Below are 22,580 nucleotides of genomic sequence, written 5' to 3'. Positions count from 1 at the left end.
GCCCCCTAGTATTAGTCATTGGTGGCGCAGTGCGCCCCCCACCCCCATCCCAATAGTAAAAACATTGGTGGCGCCCCCCCCCCCCCCCCCAAGTTCTAATCATTGGTGGCAGTGGCCACAGGATCCCCTCTCCCCTGCTCCTCAGATCGGAGCCCCAGCAGTGTAAGCCTGGGGCTCCGATCGGTTACCATGTCAGTCAGGACGCTATTGAAGCCCTGGCTGCCATAGTCAGCTCCATGCTGCTGTGTGCACAGAGCACAGAGCAGCAGGGAGAGTGCGAGATCCTATTCACTCTGATAGAGATCTATCAGGGTGAATGGGACAAGGGTTCTAGTCCCTAAGGGGGCTAAAAGTTAGTAAAAAAAAAAAAAAAAAAAAAAAAAACCACACAAAAATATTAAGTATAAATGAAAAAGATTTACAAAAAAAATAAAATAATAACACTTGTTAACAATAAACATAAATTTTCAGCAGATTTGTGTAGGAAATTTTTTTTTTCCCTCAAAAATAAAAATACCCAGAATATCGGTATAAATTATCGGCTATCGGCCTGAAAGTTGACAAATTATCGGTATCGGCCCTAAAAAATCAATATCGGTCGATCCCTAATCTGATCCATGCCTCCGCTACGTATGTTGAGGATTACAGACCCATTCAAGTCAATGGGTCCGCATCCATGATACGGAGTGCACAGGGCTGGTGCCTGTATATTGTGGACCCACTGTATGCAGGCCGCAATACGGGCACGGGGCACACACATTCGTGTGCATGAGCCTTTATGCGCATTTGGCATCCGCCCGAGATGCGTTTTATTAAACGGACAAAAAAAGCACTGCATGCAGGATTTTTTTTTCCCATCTAAAAAACGGATCTCAGACCGAATGACTCACATTTTTTGCAGTTCGGACGCGCACCCTTTCATTTCAATGAGGCCTCACGGACAAGGAAAGGACTGCTCTATTGAGGGTCAGACCTTCCATTCCGCAAAATGCACACTTCCGGTATCCTTGATTTGCGGACCGCAAAAATTTACACGGCCGTGTGCATGAGGCCTAACTGATGCACAGGATCTGTTTTTATACAGGATGTTTTTTTTCTGACGGATCACAAGAACATAAAAATAATGGTGATGTGAACTCCCACTCAGTTTTGTATATAGGCATTGGAAGGGACGTATCAAAATTGTCTGCAAGGGGTGCAATGTCCTAAGAAACAAAGCACAAAACATTGATCATCAAATCATTTATTTTTCAAACCAAAACATACATAAAACAAGACACTGACTTTTCCAGGCCGTAAAGTGTTCCACATCAGAAATCACTGTTCAAGTTACAGAATCTACTTGTGCGTTTCAGGAGTCCTTGAACATCAGTGCCATTATATAATACACACACTAAGCACATTTTAACATACCTCCTTGATAAATAATCGGACAAATACAGAAGAGCAGGTAGATTAAGACTGTGCACTACTTGTATCAAAGATGATGTGTCTTGATAGCGAATTCAGTACAAAGCCAAACTGCAGCAGCACATTTCACAGGGGAGTAAGTAACATCACCATGAAGAGTGCATATGCTTAGTGATGCAATCTGTCCCTGAGCAGAGATCTTCCATACAGTGACGGTACGGACACATAGGGTGCATGGAAATCTATACACATCTGGACCAGGGATGCCAAACTCATGGCCCCCCAGCTGTTGCAAAACTACTACTCCCAGCATGCCCTGATAGCTGTAGGACGTCCGAACATGATGGAAGTTGTAGTTTTGAACAGCTGGAGAGCCACAAGCATGACGTGCATGATCTATGCAGTCACTCTATGGACATTTGTGTAAAAAAAAAAAAAATCATGACATTTCTGCTCGAGGAACCTAGTGACATGGAGAGTGCTTTAGAAAGTGGCATGGTGAAGGAAAAGGGAGCTCTTGTTAAGCCCCTAGACTAGAATATAATGGAAAGAAAGTTAAAGGCAATACTGAAGTATGCTAGATATACAGGGTATGAAATAGTTAGCTGCATACAAACGGCACCATATAAGTTTATATGTAGATTTTGCACAACGCATTTGCCTGTAAAAGATACAATATGGCAGGAAAAAGCTTATATCCCAGGATGTACTATGGGACACCACATATCAGCAGTCACCAAAGACCTAAGATCTCATGTACATTCTATACGTTAGATAATCTTCAGCAGTACATTACAGCACCCATATTCCTCCTGACTTCTCCATACACATGCACACTTGGCTCGGCCAAGAATACACGTCTTGTCAATGGGGAGAGATAGGAATAAGTTGCTGCCAGACACCCAGAGAATAAAAGGATCAACATCTGTCAGGGGATAGGCAGGAGGGCCCACATAAGACAGTTTGGTGGGCTGTCAGTCTTTATGTTTAGGTCCATGGTCAGCTGAAACAAAAGCAAAATGTGTGTTGGCGCCACCTAGTGATGCAGCACGAGAATACACCGTTGCTAAGAAAAGTGACCTAGAACATGTGTATGTTTATTCAGTATAGTTTTATCTTTTTTTTTTTTGTAAAGAGGCACTAAATCATTTAACCAGAGATAATTGCTTCAAAAATACAGCCAGCACAAAAGGACGGAAAAATAAAAGGCAGCGAGTAACAAATGATCTGTCATATAAATGGGTTTTAGTTCACAAAACAATTCAAAAATTTATTGGGTCAAATGAAAGACTGAGCTAAAACAAAGTGCTGTACAATGCTCGATGATGCAAAGCATTTTCTGAGACCTTGACTTGAGTGCCTTTGCATTAGATGTTGAAGCTTTCTCCGCAACCACACGTTCCTTTAATGTTTGGGTTATTAAATACAAACTCACTGGAAAGTTTGTCTTCTACATAGTCCATTTCTGTTCCTAAAAGAGTTAGCTGAGCCTTCTTCTCTATGAACACTCTCACTCCTGTCATAAGAAAAACATAAGGGCAGAATAAATGCAGCAATTCAAACTCACAAAGATAAGAAACACATTTTCATCAAAATTGAGCGCATTTTATATGCGCGTTTAACGCCGCGTTTTTTGCAATAGTAAACGCGCGTTTGTGTGATTGACTTCAGTGTCCTATGGCCACAAACGCGCGTCAAAACGCCCCAAAGAAGCTCAAGTACTTGTTTGAGCGTAAGGCGTTTTTCAGCGCGTTCAAACGCGCTGTAAAACGCTCAAGTGAGAACCAGGGCCATAGGGAAGCATTGGTTTTCATGTGTTGAGCGTTTTACAGCGCGTTTGAACGAGCTGTAAAACGCTCAAGTGTGAACCCAGCCTTAATGCAGATGTGTAAGCTACAGAAGGGCAGCATATCACAGCTGGAGGTCCAGGCTCCTAGGAGCTAATGGAAGCGCAAAAAAATAAAAGCAGACTCCTATTTATGAGGGGAGCCCATCTCCCACCCTCCTCACATACCCTCGGCAGCCTGACTGGCCGGTGGGGGTGGGGCTCACTTCATCCATACGGGCCGGGCGCTGAAATCCAAGGCACTGATGCATCTGCTCCCCACAAACATTAGATTTCTGCCGGGTCTGGCTGACAATAGACTACTGTGTACGGGGGCCTAAACTCAATGCGGGAGATTTATTAAAACTGGCAACAGCAACCAATCAGATTCCACCTTTCATTTTTTAAAGCTCCTTTGGAAGATGAAAGGTGGAATCTGATTGGTTGCTATGGGCAAATAAGCCAGTTTTCCTTTACACCAGTTTTGATGAAATGTCCCCCAACGTCTCCGCCTGCATTTTCCATACAATTGTCTTCATTTCTGAACTCCCCCCCCCCCCCCACATTTCTCATACATCCCAATACTGTGACAGTCCCAGGAGTTTCTCTAAAATCTTCTATATTTAAATATAGTTAAAAAGCTATAGACGCCGAGGGTATAGCCTTTAGCCTACTGATAATAGGAAAATGGAGAAGAATTCCCATCAGCCCATACACCTTGAATAGCTATCGGCTAAACGCTCATTGGGCTAGCAGCTGACTCCCCTATACACACAAGTGCTTGCTTTGGCCAAGCCTGAATACGTTTTGAATGGAGAGAGAGAGGAGAAGGTCATTGCCAGACCCCCCTGGCGGTGGTTTATCTCTGGAGAACCAAAGATTTGGATGTTACAATTCAAAGTGGCCAATTCTTTGCTCCCCCAGCAAATGATGTTGGGCTTGCAATGCTCTATTGTGTACGAGGGCCATCAGATTAATGCAGGAAAGCACAATACACAAAAAGCTGCGACTGGGTAATAACTTACCATCTTGAACGACTTCCTCGTCTGACACCCCCTTTGACTTTGCATATTCTAGGTAATAGGACAAGCCATTGCAGCCTCTTGTACGAACAGCCACTTTAAGACCAACCTGTCAAAGAAAAATGTGTTATCAGCTTCCTTCACTTCACAGCTGTCATCTATCCCGGGCAGTCAGATCCAAACAGCAGAGAAATCGCTCCCTCCTGTGAGACCGAGGTTCCACTGGAGAGTGAGTTGTTTTAGATGCATCTGAGGACCTGGGAACTTTTTACACCATGATACAGTAAATCTATACCTGTTCTTCCAGTGACCACAGGTCTTAGCTATGAAGGTGCATCAATCATGCAGACAGGGCTGTGGAATAAGCCATTCATGGAGAACCTCACAAATTTATAAGGAAAATGATAATCCAGAGTCACCAAGGACAGAAGAAGAAACAGAGAACACCTAAATAAGGCTACTTTCACACTAGCGTTGTTTTAATCCGGCGTTCAATACCGACACCGGAACTGCCCGCCGGATCCGGAAAAACGTGTGCAAACGGATAACATTTGAATCCTGATCAGGATTTTGATCACAATGAAAAAATGCATTGGAAAAAACGGATCCGCCATTTATGGACTTTAACTTTTTTTTCACATTTTTCGGGTTTAACATGCAAAAGCCGGATCCGGTTTGACTGAACACACGGCGCCGGATCCGGCGTTAATGCAAGTCAATGGGAAAAAGACCGGATCCGGAGTTCAGTCAAAGTGTTCAGGATTTTTGGCCAAAGGTAAAAATACAACATGCTACGTTTTTCTGAAAAGCCTGATCAGTCAAAAAGACTGAACTGAAGACATCCTGATGCATCCTGAACGGATTACTCTCCATTCAGAATGCATAGGGATAAAACTGATCAGTTCTTTTCCGGATTTGAGCCCCTAGGACGGAACTCAGCGCTGGAAAAGAAAAACGCTAGTGTGAAAGTACCCTAACTACTGTGACTAAAGAGGACCTGTCACCCCTCCAGAGATGTCTGCCTTAGTAACTACTTGCAGTCCCCATGTACTAACAATTCTGGGGCATCTGTTGTTATGGCTATGGTGTGCCATTCCTTTATTATTCCTGATAGCCGTTATGAATTAATTACGACCTGTTTGCAATGAAGGTCCAGAAGGATGTTACCAGTTGTGGGTGTGTTCCTGTACAGCAGGGGTGGGGAACCTCCAACATATGGCCCGCGGGATCATTTTATGTGGCCCCCAGCCTCCTGCCAGAACACATTATGAAAATGCTACTGACTGCTTTTATTATAGAAGCGGTCATTAGCATGTGGGAGGCTTAAGAAGGTGAGAACTGCACTGCCTGTACTCACCTTCCCTGGCCTTCTTCCAGCCCCGCACTGTGTCCCGACAGATACAGCGTCAGAATGTAGTGCACAAAGAAGTCACAGTACAGTGCAGAGGGTAAGTGAATCTGGCAAGAGGCAGCGCCGTCCGATACTAGAGAGGTAATTTTATTTATTTATTTTTAATGTCTGATCTGAGGTCTGTTTGGGGCTGACCTGAGGCTAATGGAAAGGATCTGATTTGTGGCTAGGGGGTCCGATCTGAGGCTGGGAGGTCCTGATCTGAGGCTGGGAGGTCCTGATCTGAGGCTGGGAGGTCCTGATCTGAGGCTGGGAGGTCCTGATCTGAGGCTGGGAGGTCCTGATCTGAGGCTGGGAGGTCCTGATCTGAGGCTGGGAGGTCCTGATCTGAGGCTGGGAGGTCCTGATCTGAGGCTGGGAGGTCCTGATCTGAGGCTGGGAGGTCCTGATCTGAGGCTGGGAGGTCCTGATCTGAGGCTGGGAGGTCCTGATCTGAGGCTGGGAGGTCCTGATCTGAGGCTGGGAGGTCCTGATCTGAGGCTGGGAGGTCCTGATCTGAGGCTGGGAGGTCCTGATCTGAGGCTGGGAGGTCCTGATCTGAGGCTGGGGGGTCTGATGTGAGGCTGGGGGGTCTGATCTGAGGCTGGGAGGTCTGATCTGGGTCTGATCTGAGGCTAGGGAGGGTCTGATTGGAACCTAATCTGAGGCTGGGAGGTCTAATGGAAGTCTGATGTAGGCTGGGGGCTGATAGGAGGCTGATTTGAAGCGGATTGAGGTGGGGGTGGAAGATCTGAGGCTGAGAAAGGGCAAAGGCAGGGGCAGTTGCGAAGAAAGAGGCAGGGACAGTGGCAGGGAGAGTGAAAGCTGGGTGAACCCCTCTCTGGACCCGCCTGGGATGAGCTTGGCTGCCATTAATGCCAAATAAAGAACTAAATATGTAACATTCTGAACTTAAAAATCAGACTGCTATGTTTGGTCAAAACGACGCCTGTACTATATGCAATATATATATATATAGTGCAGGCACCATTTTAGATTTTTTTTAATTGAAGCGCAATTTCTGTAACTTACCCCTAAGTCACATATATGTTTGACCAAACACAGCAGTCAAATTTTTAAGCAGAGAATTTTGTATGGCCTGCGAATGATGTTACAAATATCCAAATGGCCCTCGGGTGCAAAAAGGCTTCCCACCCCTACTGTACAGTCTCGGAATACAGAAAACTCCCAGCAGCTTTTCAACATTCTTCAATAGTAATTATTGCATTCTTCAAAATTAACTTATGGTCCATGGTAGCGGAATCCATAACGGAATTCTTAGATAACCCGAACCTTCTACGCCGAACTTTAAAACAGACGTTCGCTTATCCCTAGTTATCTATATATATGATGTGAGAGTAATATCGTATTTCATCAGTTAAAAAAAGGCCAGGACAGGCCAAAACGCGTCCTGTCTGCATGTAATTTATAATTTTAAAGAATGCAATAAATACCATTGAAGAATATTGAAACGCTGCTGGGAGTTTTCTATATTGCTATTCTTATGTGATTGAAGTGTTCCCAACAGTGGACTCTGGACCAAGCGCCTCATCTATCTTTGAACTTCTTGTACAGTCTGACAGTGTCCAATCGGTGCTGACAGTGTCACACTGTGCAGGGACCCCCCCCCCCCAACTGGTTACACCCATCTGGATCTTCATTGCAAACTTCAATTAACTAGCAATTAACTAGCAATCAAACTAGCAATTCTTTCATAACTACTAGCAGGAATAAAGTAATGGCTCATCATAGAGTCATAAGAATAGTGGCTCCAGATTTGTAATTACAAGGGGGGTTACAAGTAGTTACTAGAATATATGTCAGGAGAGGACACAGGTCCTCTTTAAAAGGATCCAGGCTGAATGGGCACGCACATCCATTCTGGATTGGTCAAACTACTGTCCAATGCCTGTGCAGAAGAGGATGTGGACAGGTAAGAAAACCTGTGATCGCCACCATTTTGTGGCTGAGGGATGTTTACATAACTGGGGGACCGACAGCCGGGGGGGCCTGTGACAAGCAGTTCAGGTGAGCTGAAAGGCACACATCGGATTACTGTGGCACATCATGGAGTGTGTGCCCATTCAGCCAACCCCTTTAAGACAAATGCTGTTAGCCTTCATGCGTGTGCTGTTTTTTTTTTGAGGGACTCTAGATACTGACAATAGGTATGTACATGCAGCTTTATATCAAAAAGGCTAGCTTCACAAAAGTTTTTAGGTGTTCACATGTCTTGTGGTTCCCGTTAAAAAAAAACTCAATGTAGAGCTGTACCTGTCGCACAACCGCACTGACTATAACAGTGTCTGTGGAGCAGCCCATTCCCAGTGCTGCAAGCTGTGCTATTCTTCTTGTGACAAATAGAAACATAGAATGTGTCGGCAGATAAGAACCATTTGGCCCATCTAGTCTGCCCAATATACTGAATACTATGGAAAGCCCCTGGCCCTATCTTATATGAAGGATGGCCTTATGCCTATCCCATGCATGCTTGAACTCCTTCACTGTATTTGCAGCTACCACTTCTGCAGGAAGGCTATTCCATGCATCCACTACTCTCTCAGTAAAGTAATACTTCCTGATATTACTTTTAAACCTTTGCCCCTCTAATTTAAAACTATGTCCTCTTGTGGTAGTTTTTCTTCTTTTAAATATTCTCTCCTCTTTTACCTTGTTGATTCCCTTTATGTATTTAAAAGTTTCTATCATATCCCCTCTGTCTCGTCTTTCTTCCAAGCTATACATGTTAAGGTCCTTTAATCTTTCCTGGTAAGTTTTATCCTGCAATCCATGTACTAGTTTAGTAGCTCTTCTCTGAACTCTCTCCAAAGTATCAATATCCTTCTGGAGATATGGTCTCCAGTACTGCGCACAATACTCCAAATGAGGTCTCACTAGTGCTCTGTAGAGCGGCATGAGCACCTCCCTCTTTCTACTGGTAATTCCTCTCCCTATACACCCAAGCATTCTGCTAGCATTTCCTGCTGCTCTGTGACATTGTCTGCCTACCTTTAAGTCTTCTGAAATAATGACCCCTAAATCCCTTTCCTCAGATACTGAGGTTAGGACTGATACTGAGGTTAGGACTGAAGCGCCAGATGTTAAAGGGTAACCGTTATATATTTTTTTTATTTTCTGTTTAGGCTACTTTCACACAAGCGTTCGGGTGTCCGCTCGTGCGCTCCGTTTGAAGGGGCTCACGAGCGGCCCCGAACGCATCCGTCTGGCCCTAATGCATTCTCAGTGGAGGCGGATCCACTGAGAATGCATCCGCCTGCCAGCGCTCAGCCTCCGCTCCGCTCAGTGAGCGGACACCTGAACGCTGCTTGCAGCGTTCGGGTGTCCGCCTGGCCGTGCGGATCCGTCCAGACTTATAATGGAAGTCAATGGGGACGGATCCGCTTGAAGATGACACCATATGGCTCAATCTTCAAGCGGATCCGTTCCCCATTGACTTTCAATGTAAAGTCTGAACGGATCCGCTCAGGCTACTTTCAGACTTAGAAAATTTTCTAAGTAATAATGCAGACGGATCCGTTCTGAACGGATGCAAACGTCTGCATTATCGGAGCGGATCCGTCTGATGAAACATCAGACGGATCCGCTCAGAAACGCTCGTGTGAAAGTAGACTTATTAGAGCTAGACATGTATACCTGAGTTAGTCTGTCAATGATTGTCAAAAGATCTGTAATTACCTTATAATAACAGCTCATTAATGTCTCCTGTCCCTTTCCACTTCTCCCTTAAAAGTTGCTATGGCTTGTCTGTCCCTGGCTAAGAAGACAGGAAGACGGAGGGGCGGTCCTACACACTTCATGCCTGCATTAGGCTTCAGAGTGAGGAGGCGTGTCTCAGTAATCCAATCTGATTGGCTGGCAGGGAGCTGAGGGCTACAGGAAGTGTGTATCGGAAGTGAGGGAACGCAGTTTTGGCCTCAGAGAACTGGCAGAGGAGCCATCTTGAGAAAGTCCTCATATTGTAAATGTTTAAAGAGCCATAACTAAGGGGAAAACTCAAGGAAAACAGTGGTATGTGAAGAAACTAAAGATTGCTTTATACATAATGCTGCTGCAGCAGTAACTTATGCTAAAATAGATTTTTTGATGAAAACATGACAGTTAACCTATAAAGCTTTAGCCATACAGTTGAGGCTTACATTTTTCTGGCAAAGAACATCAGGATGGCCATTCAGTAGGATCCTGGAGCCATTAACTTCTATATAGGAAAATACTACTTTAAGTACAGGCATATATTAGATGCCCAAAAGGGGTTAAAGGCTATGGACAAATTTGGAGGCATTTTTAATTTCTGGACTTCTTGTGGGCTAGAAAGGTTTTTCCAGTGGGTCTTTATTAGGGTACTTTCACACTAGCGTTGTTCGGATCCAGCAGGCAGTTCCGGCAACGGAACTGCCTGCTGGATCCGGCAAACCGTATGCAATATATATGTGATATACCGGATCCGTCTCATCCGGTATCATGGATCCAGTTTTTTATTTTTTTCAAAGATCAAAAGCAAAAATAGCTCATCCTATGTCCCGGCACAGGCCGGAAAACCAGATCCGGCAAAGCGGCAATTTCCGGAACACTTGGTACCGGATCCGGCATTAATACATCTCTATGGGAATTAATGCCGACAAGTGCGGTAATGTTCCGGGATTTTGGCCAGAAAAAATACTTTTGTCCGGTCAAATACCGTACATGGGACAGAACGCAAGACATCCTGATGCATACTGAACGGATTGCTTTCCATTCAGAATGCATTAGGACAAAACTGATGCTTTTTTTTTTTTCCCGGTATTGAGACCCTTTACCGGATTTCAATACCGGAAAAGAATAAGGCTCGTGTGAAAGTACCCTTACACATTTTAATCCTTCTGTCCTTCAGCGTTCACTGACTGCAGACTGTTCTTTCTCCATCTGTAGTCCGAGGGCCAGATTTATCATTAGCTCAAGTCAGAATAATGGAGTGAAAAAGTTGCAAATTTTTGCGCAATCACTAAAACTGCACAAAAATTTGCGACTTTTTTCTGCTCTGCACTATGCTTGGCAGTTTTCTGAAAGTGGGTGTGTTTTCTTATGTAAATGAATCTCTAGACAGATTTACTATTGCGACTATTTAAAAAGTCGCAAAAAAGTGAGGACCATGCTTATCTTATGAGACTTTTTAATAGAACATGCGACTTTTTTCGTAAAGACGTGCGACTTTTGTAAAGCCGCTTACTGACGGATAAACTGCTACCGTCAAACCACATTTATTACAGTCTTAAAGGGCCGATCATAAATCTGACTTGGCTAAAACTGACTTTAGCCATATGTGAAAGTGGAGTGAGCTGTCAGAGTAATGATAAATCTGGCCCCTTATCTATACTTTCCTGACAGCTAAGTCCTATTAGTGTGATCATAATTTAGCTTAAAGGGCTTCTGTCACCCCACTAAAGTGATTTTTTTTTCTTTGGGCTAGTTAAATTAGTTATATTGCGATATATGAAAATATAATGGTGTTACTTACTTTGATCCAGCAGTTTCTTCCAAAAACGAAGTTTTATAATATGTAAATTAGGTCTCTACCAGCAAGTCGGGCGGCTACTTGCTGGTAGCTGCTGCAGAAAACCGCCCCCTCGTCGTGTTGATTGACAGGGCCAGCCGGGATCTCCTCCTCCGGCCAGCCCTGTCGGCATTTCAAAAATCCCGCGCCTGTGTTCATTCGGCGCAGGCGCTCTGAGATGAGGAGGCTCGTCTCCTCAGAACTCCCTCAGTGCGCCTGCGCCGATGACGTCTTCTATTTCGGTGAGGTCATCGGCGCAGGCGCACTGAGGGAGTTCTGAGGAGGCGAGCCTCCTCATCTCAGAGCGCCTGCGCCGAATGAACACAGGCGCGCGATTTTTGAAATGCCGACAGGGCTGGCCGGAGGAGGAGATCCCGGCTGGCCCTGTCAATCAACACGACGAGGGGGCGGTTTTCTGCAGCAGCTACCAGCAAGTAGCCGCCCTACTTGCTGGTAGAGACCTAATTTACATATTATAAAACTTCATTTTTGGAAGAAACTGCTGGATCAAAGTAAGTAACACCATTATATTTTCATATATCGCAATATAACTAATTTAACTAGCCCAAAAAAAAAAAATCACTTTAGTGGGGTGACAGAAGCCCTTTAAAGGGACTTTCACTAGCCACCTCAATATCAAACTGTTTGCATAGACACATAGCTGTGGTTGACCTGATTAAAATGCTGTTTTCTTTTGTTGATCCAAGGCTCCATTCCTGATTTGTTTAATACTTTTTCATAATATGCAAATTAAGCCTTTGGTGCAACCAGAGAGTCACTGTTGCTTGTTACACCCGAAATCTACTCCGTTCTGTGCCCAGCCCTTCGCTCACTGCGTTAATTGACAGGGTCCAATGGTGGCAGAGCAGTGAGGAAGGAGCTGATCACAGAAAAGACCACAGCTTGGGTGCAACAAGAGCAATGGTGACTCCCACACTGCACCTATGCCTAATTTGCATACTAACAGGAGCCTTGAATCAGCAAAACAAAAACAACGTTTTAATCAGGTGAATCTTAGTTATGTGTCTATGCAAACAGTTTGATAGGGAAGTTGATGGTGAGATTCTCTTTAAAGGGGTTGTGTCATCTCAGGCAGTGGGGCACATCACTAGGATGTGCTCCCATTGTCTGATAGGTGTGGGTGCCAGAGGTGGGATCTGCACCTATCTCGTAAATGGAGCCGGCAAAGTCCCAGAGGGCGCATTGCGCAATCAAGGCTGCCCTCCATTCATTTCTATGGGGCCGCCGAAAATAACGCGGTGCACTCCCATTAATTTCTATGGGGATTCCAAAAATAGCCGAGCACGCCGCTCAGCTATTTCTGATGGGCCAATAGGAAGGCTTGGTGGTGGCCGGACCCAGCACCACCAGCCACCACTTTGCCGGCCTTGTCTTAGGCTTCGCACTGCAGAGAGACACGCTCCTCATAGACAGTCTGCTCGTCTGCTAAAGGATGAAGGCTGTGAAGCTCCCTCTATTAAAGGGAACCTGTCACCATGAAAAAGCAAAATAATCTGCAGGCAGCATGTTATAGAGCAGGAGGAGCTGAGCAAACTGATATATAGTTTTATGGGTAAAGATTCAGGAAATCTTGTATTTTATACATTTATATTCCTACTCATTTTGGGCTTTGAAGTCAAGGAGGCGGTCCTATCAGTGATTGACAGCTATTTCTGTATACACAGTCATAGAGAGAAGGCTGTCAGTCACTGATAGGACCGCCTCCTGGACTTCAAAGCCCAGAATGATCAGGCATTTAAATGTATAAAATTCAAGTTTTACTGAATCTTTTCCCATAAACTGTATATCAATCTGCTCAGCTCCTCCTGCTCTATAGCATGCTGCCTTCAGTTCAGACACCATGTTCAACATTACAGGGTCCCTTTAATTCCAAATTCTTTAAAAGGATTTGGTCAGCTAGGTTTAGCCTATAGAGCTGAGGACATGCGCTGCTAGATTGCCACCAGCACGTCCACAATATACATTTTCCATAGCTCTGAGTGCTTTTATTCAGTCAAAATAAAAACAATTTTAGATATGTAAATGAGGCTAGAAAGGAGCCCAAGGGGCTGTTACCAATGCTTCAGGAGCCCAGCACCTCCCCGCACTCTCCCCTCACCCTCTTTGCTCCCCCGACGTCACACAGTTAAGGCGCCGTAATCTCAAGCATGCGCGAGTACGCCGCATATTAGTGCCGGAATAGCGTTTCTTCCCTGTGCTGGCATCAGCCTCAGGGAACAAACTGCGCATGCGCTAGCTGGCATGCACAAGATTACAGCGCTCTAACTGTGTGACGTCCGAGGAGTAAGGAGGAGAATCGGAGGATGCAGGGTGGTGCTGGGCTCCTTCACAGTGGGCATTTGGCTGGACTCCTGAAACATTAGTAACAGCTCCTTGGGCTCCTTACTAACCTCATTTGCATATATATATATATATATATATAAAATTTGACTGAATAAAAGCACTCAGAGCTATGGGAAATGTACATTGTGGACGTGCTAGTGGCAATCTAGCAGCGCATGTCCTCAGCTCTATAGGCTAAACCTAGCGGACATATCCTGTTAAAGGGATTCTAAGAAAATGGTTTTTCATAACCTGTGGATCCCTTTAATAAGCAATCGGATATTGGAAATCACTGTCCTACTTACATGGTCAGGCTTGTCTTTTAGCAGCTGCTTTACTTTATTCACAGCAGATGGTGTCTGTAGAAATATACAATATATTTTAGTTTTGTAACAATAGGATGAAAAGGTATTACATAAGTCACAACAAGCATGTTCTCAACACAGCTTAACTCCTTAAAGGGACTCTGTCACCACTTTCTAACCCCCCCTTTTAAAAGTATTGTTATCTCCATGGCGCCCCTGTGATTACAAAGGTGTTGTTAGAAGATAAATTCGCCGTCTCCTTTTGATAAAAAGAGCTTTTATCTAACCTGTCAATCTTCTTGATAAGGTGCCCAGGGCGTTTCTGTTGGTCTCAAGCTGCCGCCCGCCGCCGCCGCTGTTGGTGCCCAGCTCCTCCCCTGATGCTTTCAGCGCCGCCTGAATGTAATGAAATACGCCTCCGGCTCTCGCTCAGTGCCCCCTCCTCCTTTTCAAAGATCCCGCGCGTGCGCACAGGCCTGTGCCTGATGCGCCCGTGCGGACATTTACAATCAGCCTCATTGAGCGAAGTGCGCATGCGCGCACTTCGCTCAACCTCCTCATCAGACGAGCACTGCAGCCGGCCGGCTGCAGTGCTCGTCTGATGAGGAGGTTGAGCGAAGTGCGCGCATGCGCACTTCGCTCAATGAGGCTGATTGTAAATGTCCGCACGGGCGCATCAGGCACAGGCCTGTGCGCACGCGCGGGATCTTTGAAAAGGAGGAGGGGGCACTGAGCGAGAGCCGGAGGCGTATTTCATTACATTCAGGCGGCGCTGAAAGCATCAGGGGAGGAGCTGGGCACCAACAGCGGCGGCGGCGGGCGGCAGCTTGAGACCAACAGAAACGCCCTGGGCACCTTATCAAGAAGATTGACAGGTTAGATAAAAGCTCTTTTTATCAAAAGGAGACGGCGAATTTATCTTCTAACAACACCTTTGTAATCACAGGGGCGCCATGGAGATAACAATACTTTTAAAAGGGGGGGTTAGAAAGTGGTGACAGAGTCCCTTTAAGGACACAGCCTTATTTCACCTTAAGGACTCTGACCAGTGTCACTTTATGTGGTAATAACTTTAAAACACTTTGACTTATCCAGGCCATTCTGAGACTGTTTTTTCATCACATATTGTACTTCATGACACTGGTAAAATGGAGTAAAAAAAAACTAACATTTTTATTTATAAAAAAAATACCAAATTTTGAAAAAATTTGCAAATTGCCAAGTTTCAATTTCTCTACTTCTATAATACATAGTAATACCTACAAAAATAGTTATTACTTTACATTCCCCATATGTCTACTTCATGTTAGGATCATTTTGGGAATGACATTTTATTTTTGGGGGACGTTACAAGGCTTAGAAGTTTAGAAGTAAATCCTGAAATTTCTCAGAAATTTTCAAAAACCAACTTTTTAAGGACCAGTTCAGGTCTGAAGTCACTTTGTGAGGCTTACATAATAGAAACCATCCAAAAATGACCCCATTCTAGAAACTACACCCCTCAAAGTATTCCAAACTGATTTTACAAACGTTGTTAACCCTTTAGGTGTTCCACAAGAATTTATGGAAAATAGAGATACAATTTCAAAATTTCACTTTTTTGGCAGATTTTCCATTTTAATATTTTTTTTCCAGTTACAAAGCAAGGGTTAACAGCCAAACAAAACTCAATATTTATGGCCCTGATTCTGTAGTTTACAGAAACACCCCATATATGTGGTCGTAAACTGCTGTACGGGCACATGGCAGGGCGCAGAAGGAAAGGAATGCCATACGGTTTTTGGAAGGCAGATTTTGCTGGACTGGTTTTTTTGACACCATGTCCCATTTGAAGCCCCCTAATGCACCCCTAGAGTAGAAACTCCAAAAAAGTGACCCCATTTTAGAAACTACGGGATAGGGTGGAAGTTTTGTTGGTACTAGTTTAGGGTACATATGATTTTTGGTTGCTCTATATCACACTTTTTGTGAGGCAAGGTAACAAGAAACAGCTGTTTTGGCACAGTTTTTTTTTTTGTTATTTACAACATTCATCTGACAGGTTAGATCATGTGGTATTTTTATAGACCAGGTTGTCACGGACGTGGTGATACCTAATACGTATACAATTTTTTAATTTATGTAAGTTTTACACAATGATTTCATTTTTTTAAACAAAAAAAATGTTTTAGTGTCTCCATAGTCTGAGAGCCATAGTTTTTTCAGTTTTTGGGCGATTATCTTGGGTAGGGTATGATTTTTGCGGGATGAGATGACCGTTTGATTGGCACTATTTTGGGGTGCGTATGACTTTTTGATCGCTTTTTTATACCTTTTTTTTTTTTTACGGTGTTCACCTGAGGGGTTAAGTCATGTGATATTTTTATAGAGCAGGTTATTACGGACGCGGCGATACCGTATACTTTTTATTTTATTTATGTAAGTCTTACACAATAATATTTTTGAAACCAAAAAAATATCATGTTTTAGTGTCCCCATAGACTGAGAGCCAAAGTTTTTTCAGTTTTTGGGCGATCATCTTAGGTAGGGTCTCATTTTTTGCAGGATAAGATGACGGTTTGATTGGCACTATTTTAGGGTTCGTATGACTTTTTGATCGATTGCTATTACACTTTTTGTGATGTAAGATGACAAAAAATGGCATTTTTTACACCGTTTTTATATATTTTTTTTTACAGTGTTCATCTGAGGGGTTAGGTCATGTGATATTCCTATAGAGTCGGTCGATACGGACGCGGCGATACCTAATATGTATACTTTTTTTAAATTTACTTAAGTTTTACACAACAGCTTTTTTAAAACAAAAAAATGATGTTTTAGTGTCTCCATATTCTGAGCCATAGTTTTTTTTTATTTTTTGGGCGATTGTCTAAGGGGCTAATTTTTTGCGGGATGAGGTGACGGTTAGATTGGTACTATCTTGGTGGGCATACGCCTTTTTGATCGCTAAGGGTACTTTCACACTAGCGTTTTTCTTTTCCGGCGTTGAGTTCCGTCCTAGGGGCTCAAATCCGGAAAAGAACTGATCAGTTTTATCCCCATGCATTCTGAATGGAGAGTCAGTCCTTCAGGATGCATCAGGATGTCTTCAGTTCAGTCTTTTTGACTGATCAGGCTTTTCAGAAAAACGTAGCATGCAGTATTTTTACCTCCGGCCAAAAAGCCTGAACACTTTGACTGAACGCCGGATCAGGCCTTTTTCCCATTGACTTGCATTAACGCCGGATCTGGCACTGTGTGTTCAGTCAAAACGGATCAGGCTTTTGCATGTTAAACCCGAAAAATGTGAAAAAAAAGTTAAAGTCCATAAATGGCGGATCCGTTTTTTCCAATGCATTTTTTCATTGTGATCAAAATCCTGATCAGGATTAAAATGTAATCCGTTTTCACACGTTTTTCCGGATCCGGCGGGCAGTTCCAGTGTCGGAATTGAACGCCGGATTAAAACAACGCTAGTGTGAAAGTAGCCTTACAGTTGTACTTTTTGTGATGTAAGGTGACTGGGACCTGAATTACGACACCTAGCCCTATGAGATCCTTGATACTTTGCCAAATGCCGCTCTGAGCTTTCCTTGACCCCAGATTTGATATAAAAAATATTTTTGGGGGAACTGAAGAGAATTCTATCTTGTAGCCCTCTCTACCTCCTGGGCCCAGGAGTTTAATGTTATCCCAGGGAAAAAAAAAATTCTTCATCCCCCCCCCCCCCCTCCCCTCCCACTCTGGCATCATTGCTTATCGCTGGATTTACTCTGGGGTTAAGGTGAAACCCTTTCCCTCCTTTGGGGTAACTCTAAGGTGAAATCCTTTCCCTCTGTAGGATCTCTCTTGGCCCTGAAAGAAACTAAAGGGAATTTTCCTCCTATAAAAGTTCTATCCTCTGGAAATCCCTACTTTTTATCTGAAGCCTTGTCCAAGACTGGCCAGAAGACATATTCACCTGAAAAAGGGATAGAACATAACTTCATTTTCGAAGTTTTGTCCCCAGACCAGGAATTCATCTCGTGGGCATGACGTGCCACGTTAGAAAGACCTGCATCCTTGGCAGAAAATCTGATGGACTCCGCGGCAGCATTCGCTAAAAAGGCCGTTGCTGATTTAAAGGAGAGGGATAGAGTTTATGATTTCCTCCCTGGGGGTCTTATTCCTCAAATGGGATTCTAACTTGTTCAGCCAAAAGGTACATAGATCTCGCTACTGAGGTTGCAGCGATGTTAGATTCGAGATCAAACATAGACGCCTCCCAAGATTTGCGTAATAAGCTATCAGCTTTCCTCTCCATGGGGTCTCTCAATTGTGATGCGTCCTTGAAGGGCAACAAGGTTTTTTTTTTATTGTCAAATAGTTTAGACTCTGCCGGATCAAACAACAGGCGGTTCTTGTATTCTCTGGACACCCCTAGCCTCCTCTCAGGGTCTGACCATTCTTCTAAGATCACATCTCTAATGTCAGGATTCAGTGCGGGTGCTATTGGTTCACGTCATGCATTGCACCAGCGCGGAAAACTCGCTCGTGTGAAAGAGGCCTTATACACATCAATGGGCCAGATTTATCATTAGCTCAAGTCAGAATAATGGAGTGAAAAAGTAGCAAAAAACTGCGCAAACGCTAAAACTGCGCACAAATTTGCGACTTTCTTCTGCTCTGCACTATGCTCGCCAGTTTTCTGAAAGTGGGCGTGTTTTCTTATGTAAATGAATCCCTAGACAGATTTACTATTGGGACTATTTAAAAAGTCGCAAAAAAGTCGCAATTTCACTCCAGTGAGGACCATGCTTATCTTTTGAGACTTTTTAATAGAACATGCGACTTTTTGGTAAAGACGAGCGACTTTTTCGTAAAGATGTGCGACTTTTGTAAAGCCGCTTACTGACGGATAAACTGCTACCGTCAAACCACATTTATTACAGTCTTAAAGGGCCGATCATAAATCTGACTTGGCTAAAACTGACTTTAGCCATATGTGAAAGTGGAGTGAGCTGTCAGAGTAATGATAAATCTGGCCCATTGACTTTTTCTGATATTCTGTCCTATTTTTTGTTTGCTTCGCAATAAAAAAAAACATCAAAGTTGTGGGCATGTTCTGTAAATTACATGATGCAAATCCTCAAACAATCCATGTTAATACCAGGTATGAGGCACCAAAATACGAAAAAAGTCAAGGGGGTGAATACTTTTGCAAGGCACTGTAAGTATAGTTTTTCTTGCTTTTTTTTATAGTTTTTTCATTTATGCCATTCGAGAGTGTGTATGTCTTGTGAAGCAACCAAAAAACTGAATCTGCCTTTTTTTTTTTCAGTTTCACCGTATGGGAAAAATATTTTTATATTTTAATAGTAAGGGAGTTTTCGCAAAGCGGCGATACCCATGATGTGTATTTTTTTTTTATTATTTACATTTTTGTGAAAGGGGTGTTTTAAATTTTTATATTTTCAATTTTTAAAACTTTTTTTTTTACACTATTTTACACTATGCAACAAGCATTTATTAGATTGCTTCTCTCATACACTCCAGGGCATTAGCATTGGAGTTCATGACAATCACAAGGTATTCCTAAGGAGCCATACCACAGGCAGGGGCTCCATAGCAACTAATTTGTCGCAGCTTCAGTACATTCCGGAGGACTGTAGCTGCCACACAATGCATACGGCTACCCCGATCCTTGCCAGGAGGAGCTGGAGCAAACCTAGAAGCGTGTGCTTCCGGGTTTTAGAGCATTCAGATGCCGTGGTCATGTTTGACCAGGGCATCTGAAGGGCTAAGTCCACGACTGGCATTACCGCTGGTCACCGACCTAACCATGGGTGTCTGCTGTACAAAACAGCAGGCACCCGGCGTCTATGGCACCCACTAGTAGGTGTCATGTTTAAAGTCCTGGCCAGCTGTTTGAACGGCGTGCAGTGCCCTAGGCCAGTGACATCACGTTCATCGGTCACAAGGCCTAGGCGCAACTCAGTACCAATCAAGCACAGCCGCTATACAACGTATGGTGCTGTGCTTGGTATGCTGCGAGGAGGCCGCAGCACCCTGTGGTCTCTTCAAATAGCTGATCGGCAGGGGTGCCAGGAGTCAGAACCCCAATGATCAGACTTTAGTGACCTATCCTGAGAACAGGCAATCAATATAAATACCCCACACATCCCCTTAAAAAGTGTACCTCCATTTACATACAAAAATTATTAAAAAGTAGTAGTGTGCTCAATAACTATTTATCTACATAACTTGTATGGCAGATTCTGCTTCTAAATAGCATCATGGACTAGCGGTGGTCCATGCTGCGGGCTGCCCACAACTGCATTAGTACGCAGCACCCTGTCCTAGGCTCCCATATTCGCTAGGTGAGACAGAGTCGTAGCAGGTAATGTGACATTACTGGACATGTGAGCCTAGGAGACGGGGCGCTCTGAGCAGCCCGAAGCGTGGACAATTACTGTGCCTACTCCTGCTCTATAAGGTCACCTGCACACAAATCAGTACATGCTGCAGATGGGAAAATCCGCACTGCGTGTCAGTTTAGGCTTATTTCACACGAGGGATGTTTCGGTCCGGCTACGTACAGTTTTGGCAACGGGTAGCACCCGGACTGAACCATTCATGGCAATCGCATGTAATACTCTACGTTTTGGAGATACAAAAATGGAGGTCATCAGGACCTCTGCTGAACCACCAGCACAGGACCACTGCGAGGCTTTAAAGGGGTTCTCTGGGCTTTTAATATTGAGGACCCATCCTCAGGATAGGTCTTCAATATCAGATGGGCGGGGGTCCGACATCTGGCACTCCTGCCGATCAGCTGTATGAAGAGAAGGTAGCGCACACATCAATATTAAAAGCCTGGAGAATCCCTTTAAGTGATGCCAGTAAGGAGTGAGCAGAATGAGACAGAAAGAAGTCCTACCTACCGATATTGTATATACCGTAGTATGTGTGTACTGAAAGTCACTATCTGCCATAGGGCTCATGCAAACGACTGTTTTTTTGTTGGCATCAGATCCACATTTTTTTGTGGATCGGATGTGGACCCTTTCACTTCAATAGGGCCACAAAAGATGTGGACAGCACACAGTGGACTTGGCATATAGGGCAGCACAAAACTGGTGCAGACTGGGTATTCCCATCTTACAGCAGGCATATGCCATGATCAGTGGGGGTCTGATCAATAGGACCTCCACAATCCTGACAATGGAGGAGCCTCCGAGCTTTAGCCCCTTCTCAGCCGCTCCGCACAGCAGCAAAGCTTCATTCAAGTGAATGGGAAAGTCGCAGTACCCTGCACAGGTAGAGAGGGGCACCAACTTTGCAAGACCTGTGAGGGGTCCCCCATGATCATAAAGTGATGATATATTCTAGGACCTAGCAATATGCTGTCACTTTATGAGATGGGAATACACCTTTAGTGAAGACATGTAATGTTCTGCTGCGGTCTTCCATTTCTGATGGATACTTTTACATTAAAGAGGTATTCCACTTATAACAAGTTATCCCCTATCCACAGGATAGAGGATCATTATCAGATATGTGGGGGTCATACCGCTGGGACCGCCAGTGCTCGGCTATCTCAGGCGCTCCCAAAGAAATGACTGGCGGTGTGCTTTTCCCACGGGCCCCTGTACTCGTGATCGGCGGGGGTCCCAGTGGTAAGACCCCCACCAATCCTGTGGATAGGAGATAATGTGATATAACTGGAACACCCCTTTAATGGCCACTCCCAGCTCAATGCACTGCAATCGGTCAAGTCATCCCCTCCTTGTACCAGCAGCACGTCCCACTGCATGCGCTGCTTTGGTGATAATGCTATGATACATGGCGCACAATACGGCTCTACGGATGGGCATGGGCAGCAGCACCGGGAACAATGTAAGCACTTCATCAAACTCTGAATCCCTGTTCTAATGGGGCCCAGCGGTCACAGCTAGCCATCCGTCACTTACAGCCATGACAGGGCAGACTATTTCCTTGACAGTGGCAGGTAGCCATGCCAGGAGGTGCCCACATATAACTATAGAAGTAGTAGATTCTGGTCAGGACAACACGTCTGAACATTACAGCAACCTCTGGCACGCCAACGGTCGTGAAACTACAACTCCCAGCATCCACACTTGGTGAAATGCTGGATGTTTCGGACCCCCTTACATAATATTAGAACGTGCGCGCGGTGACAGACATGTTTACAGGGATAAGGTCACACCGTAGGGGCTCAGCCCTAACATGGCCGCCGCCTCTCTCCGTACACTCACCAGGGTAAGAGCCGCCCGGGTGGCCTGCAGCAGCCTCCTTTTACTGACCGCCTTAATGGTCGCCCTCACAAGCGAGGCGGACATGTTGTTGGCGTTCTCACAGTCTCCCCCATGGGCCGGAGAGGTCAGCTCCCTAACAGCAACCGTGACACCAGCAGGCAGCGACTCCGCCCCTGAGCCCTGCGCTGATTGGATAAAGGTTGTGTATCCGGCAGCAAGCAGCCACTGAGACTGCGCGGCCATCGTCAGACGGAGCGAAGTGTCCTTGTTACACAACGTACTGGGGAGAAGGAGGCTGCCGAGTGCCAGCAAAAACAGCAGCGGGGCTCATAGCCAAAGCCTGGCTGTACACATGAGGGGGGAATGTTACAAAAACCACTACACACCTATTTCCTCAGACATTCTGGTGGTCCTACTAGTCATGGTATACAAGCGCCCAGCATGTGTCTGCTGCAAGCAACCATTGGCAGCAGTTGTCACATGCTGTATTACTGGCATCA

The 22,580-nt window shown here is 44.7% G+C and overlaps 1 protein-coding gene across 1 annotated transcript; it reads right to left on the bottom strand.

Moving 5' to 3' along the window:
- Positions 1–1,771: 1,771 nt before the first annotated feature.
- On the bottom strand, positions 1,772–22,257 carry ISCA1 (iron-sulfur cluster assembly 1). Its single transcript, XM_040417005.1, has 4 exons — positions 22,081–22,257; positions 13,844–13,897; positions 4,261–4,366; positions 1,772–2,926 (listed from the first exon to the last, which is right to left on the bottom strand). Exons 1-4 carry the CDS (start codon positions 22,162–22,164, stop codon positions 2,778–2,780), a joined length of 393 nt encoding a protein of 130 aa, XP_040272939.1. The 5' UTR covers positions 22,165–22,257; the 3' UTR covers positions 1,772–2,777.
- Between the last annotated feature and the right edge of the window lie 323 nt (positions 22,258–22,580).

The sequence above is a fragment of the Bufo bufo genome, chromosome 2 (assembly GCF_905171765.1).
Source record: "Bufo bufo chromosome 2, aBufBuf1.1, whole genome shotgun sequence".
Taxonomy (NCBI): domain Eukaryota; kingdom Metazoa; phylum Chordata; class Amphibia; order Anura; family Bufonidae; genus Bufo; species Bufo bufo.
Note: the sequence above shows the minus strand (reverse complement) of the source record. Positions and strands in the feature narration are given on the sequence as shown.

Bases quoted from the DNA above. Each gene is read 5' to 3' on its own strand.
- ISCA1 (XM_040417005.1), bottom strand. From the start codon at position 22,164: ATGTCCGCCTCGCTTGTGAGGGCGACCATTAAGGCGGTCAGTAAAAGG. The intron at 13,898-22,080 runs GTGAGTGTACGG...ATATTTCTACAG, and splicing joins CCCGGGCGGCTCTTACCCTG to ACACCATCTGCTGTGAATAA. The intron at 2,927-4,260 runs GTAAGTTATTAC...TTCTTATGACAG, and splicing joins CGAGGAAGTCGTTCAAGATG to GAGTGAGAGTGTTCATAGAG.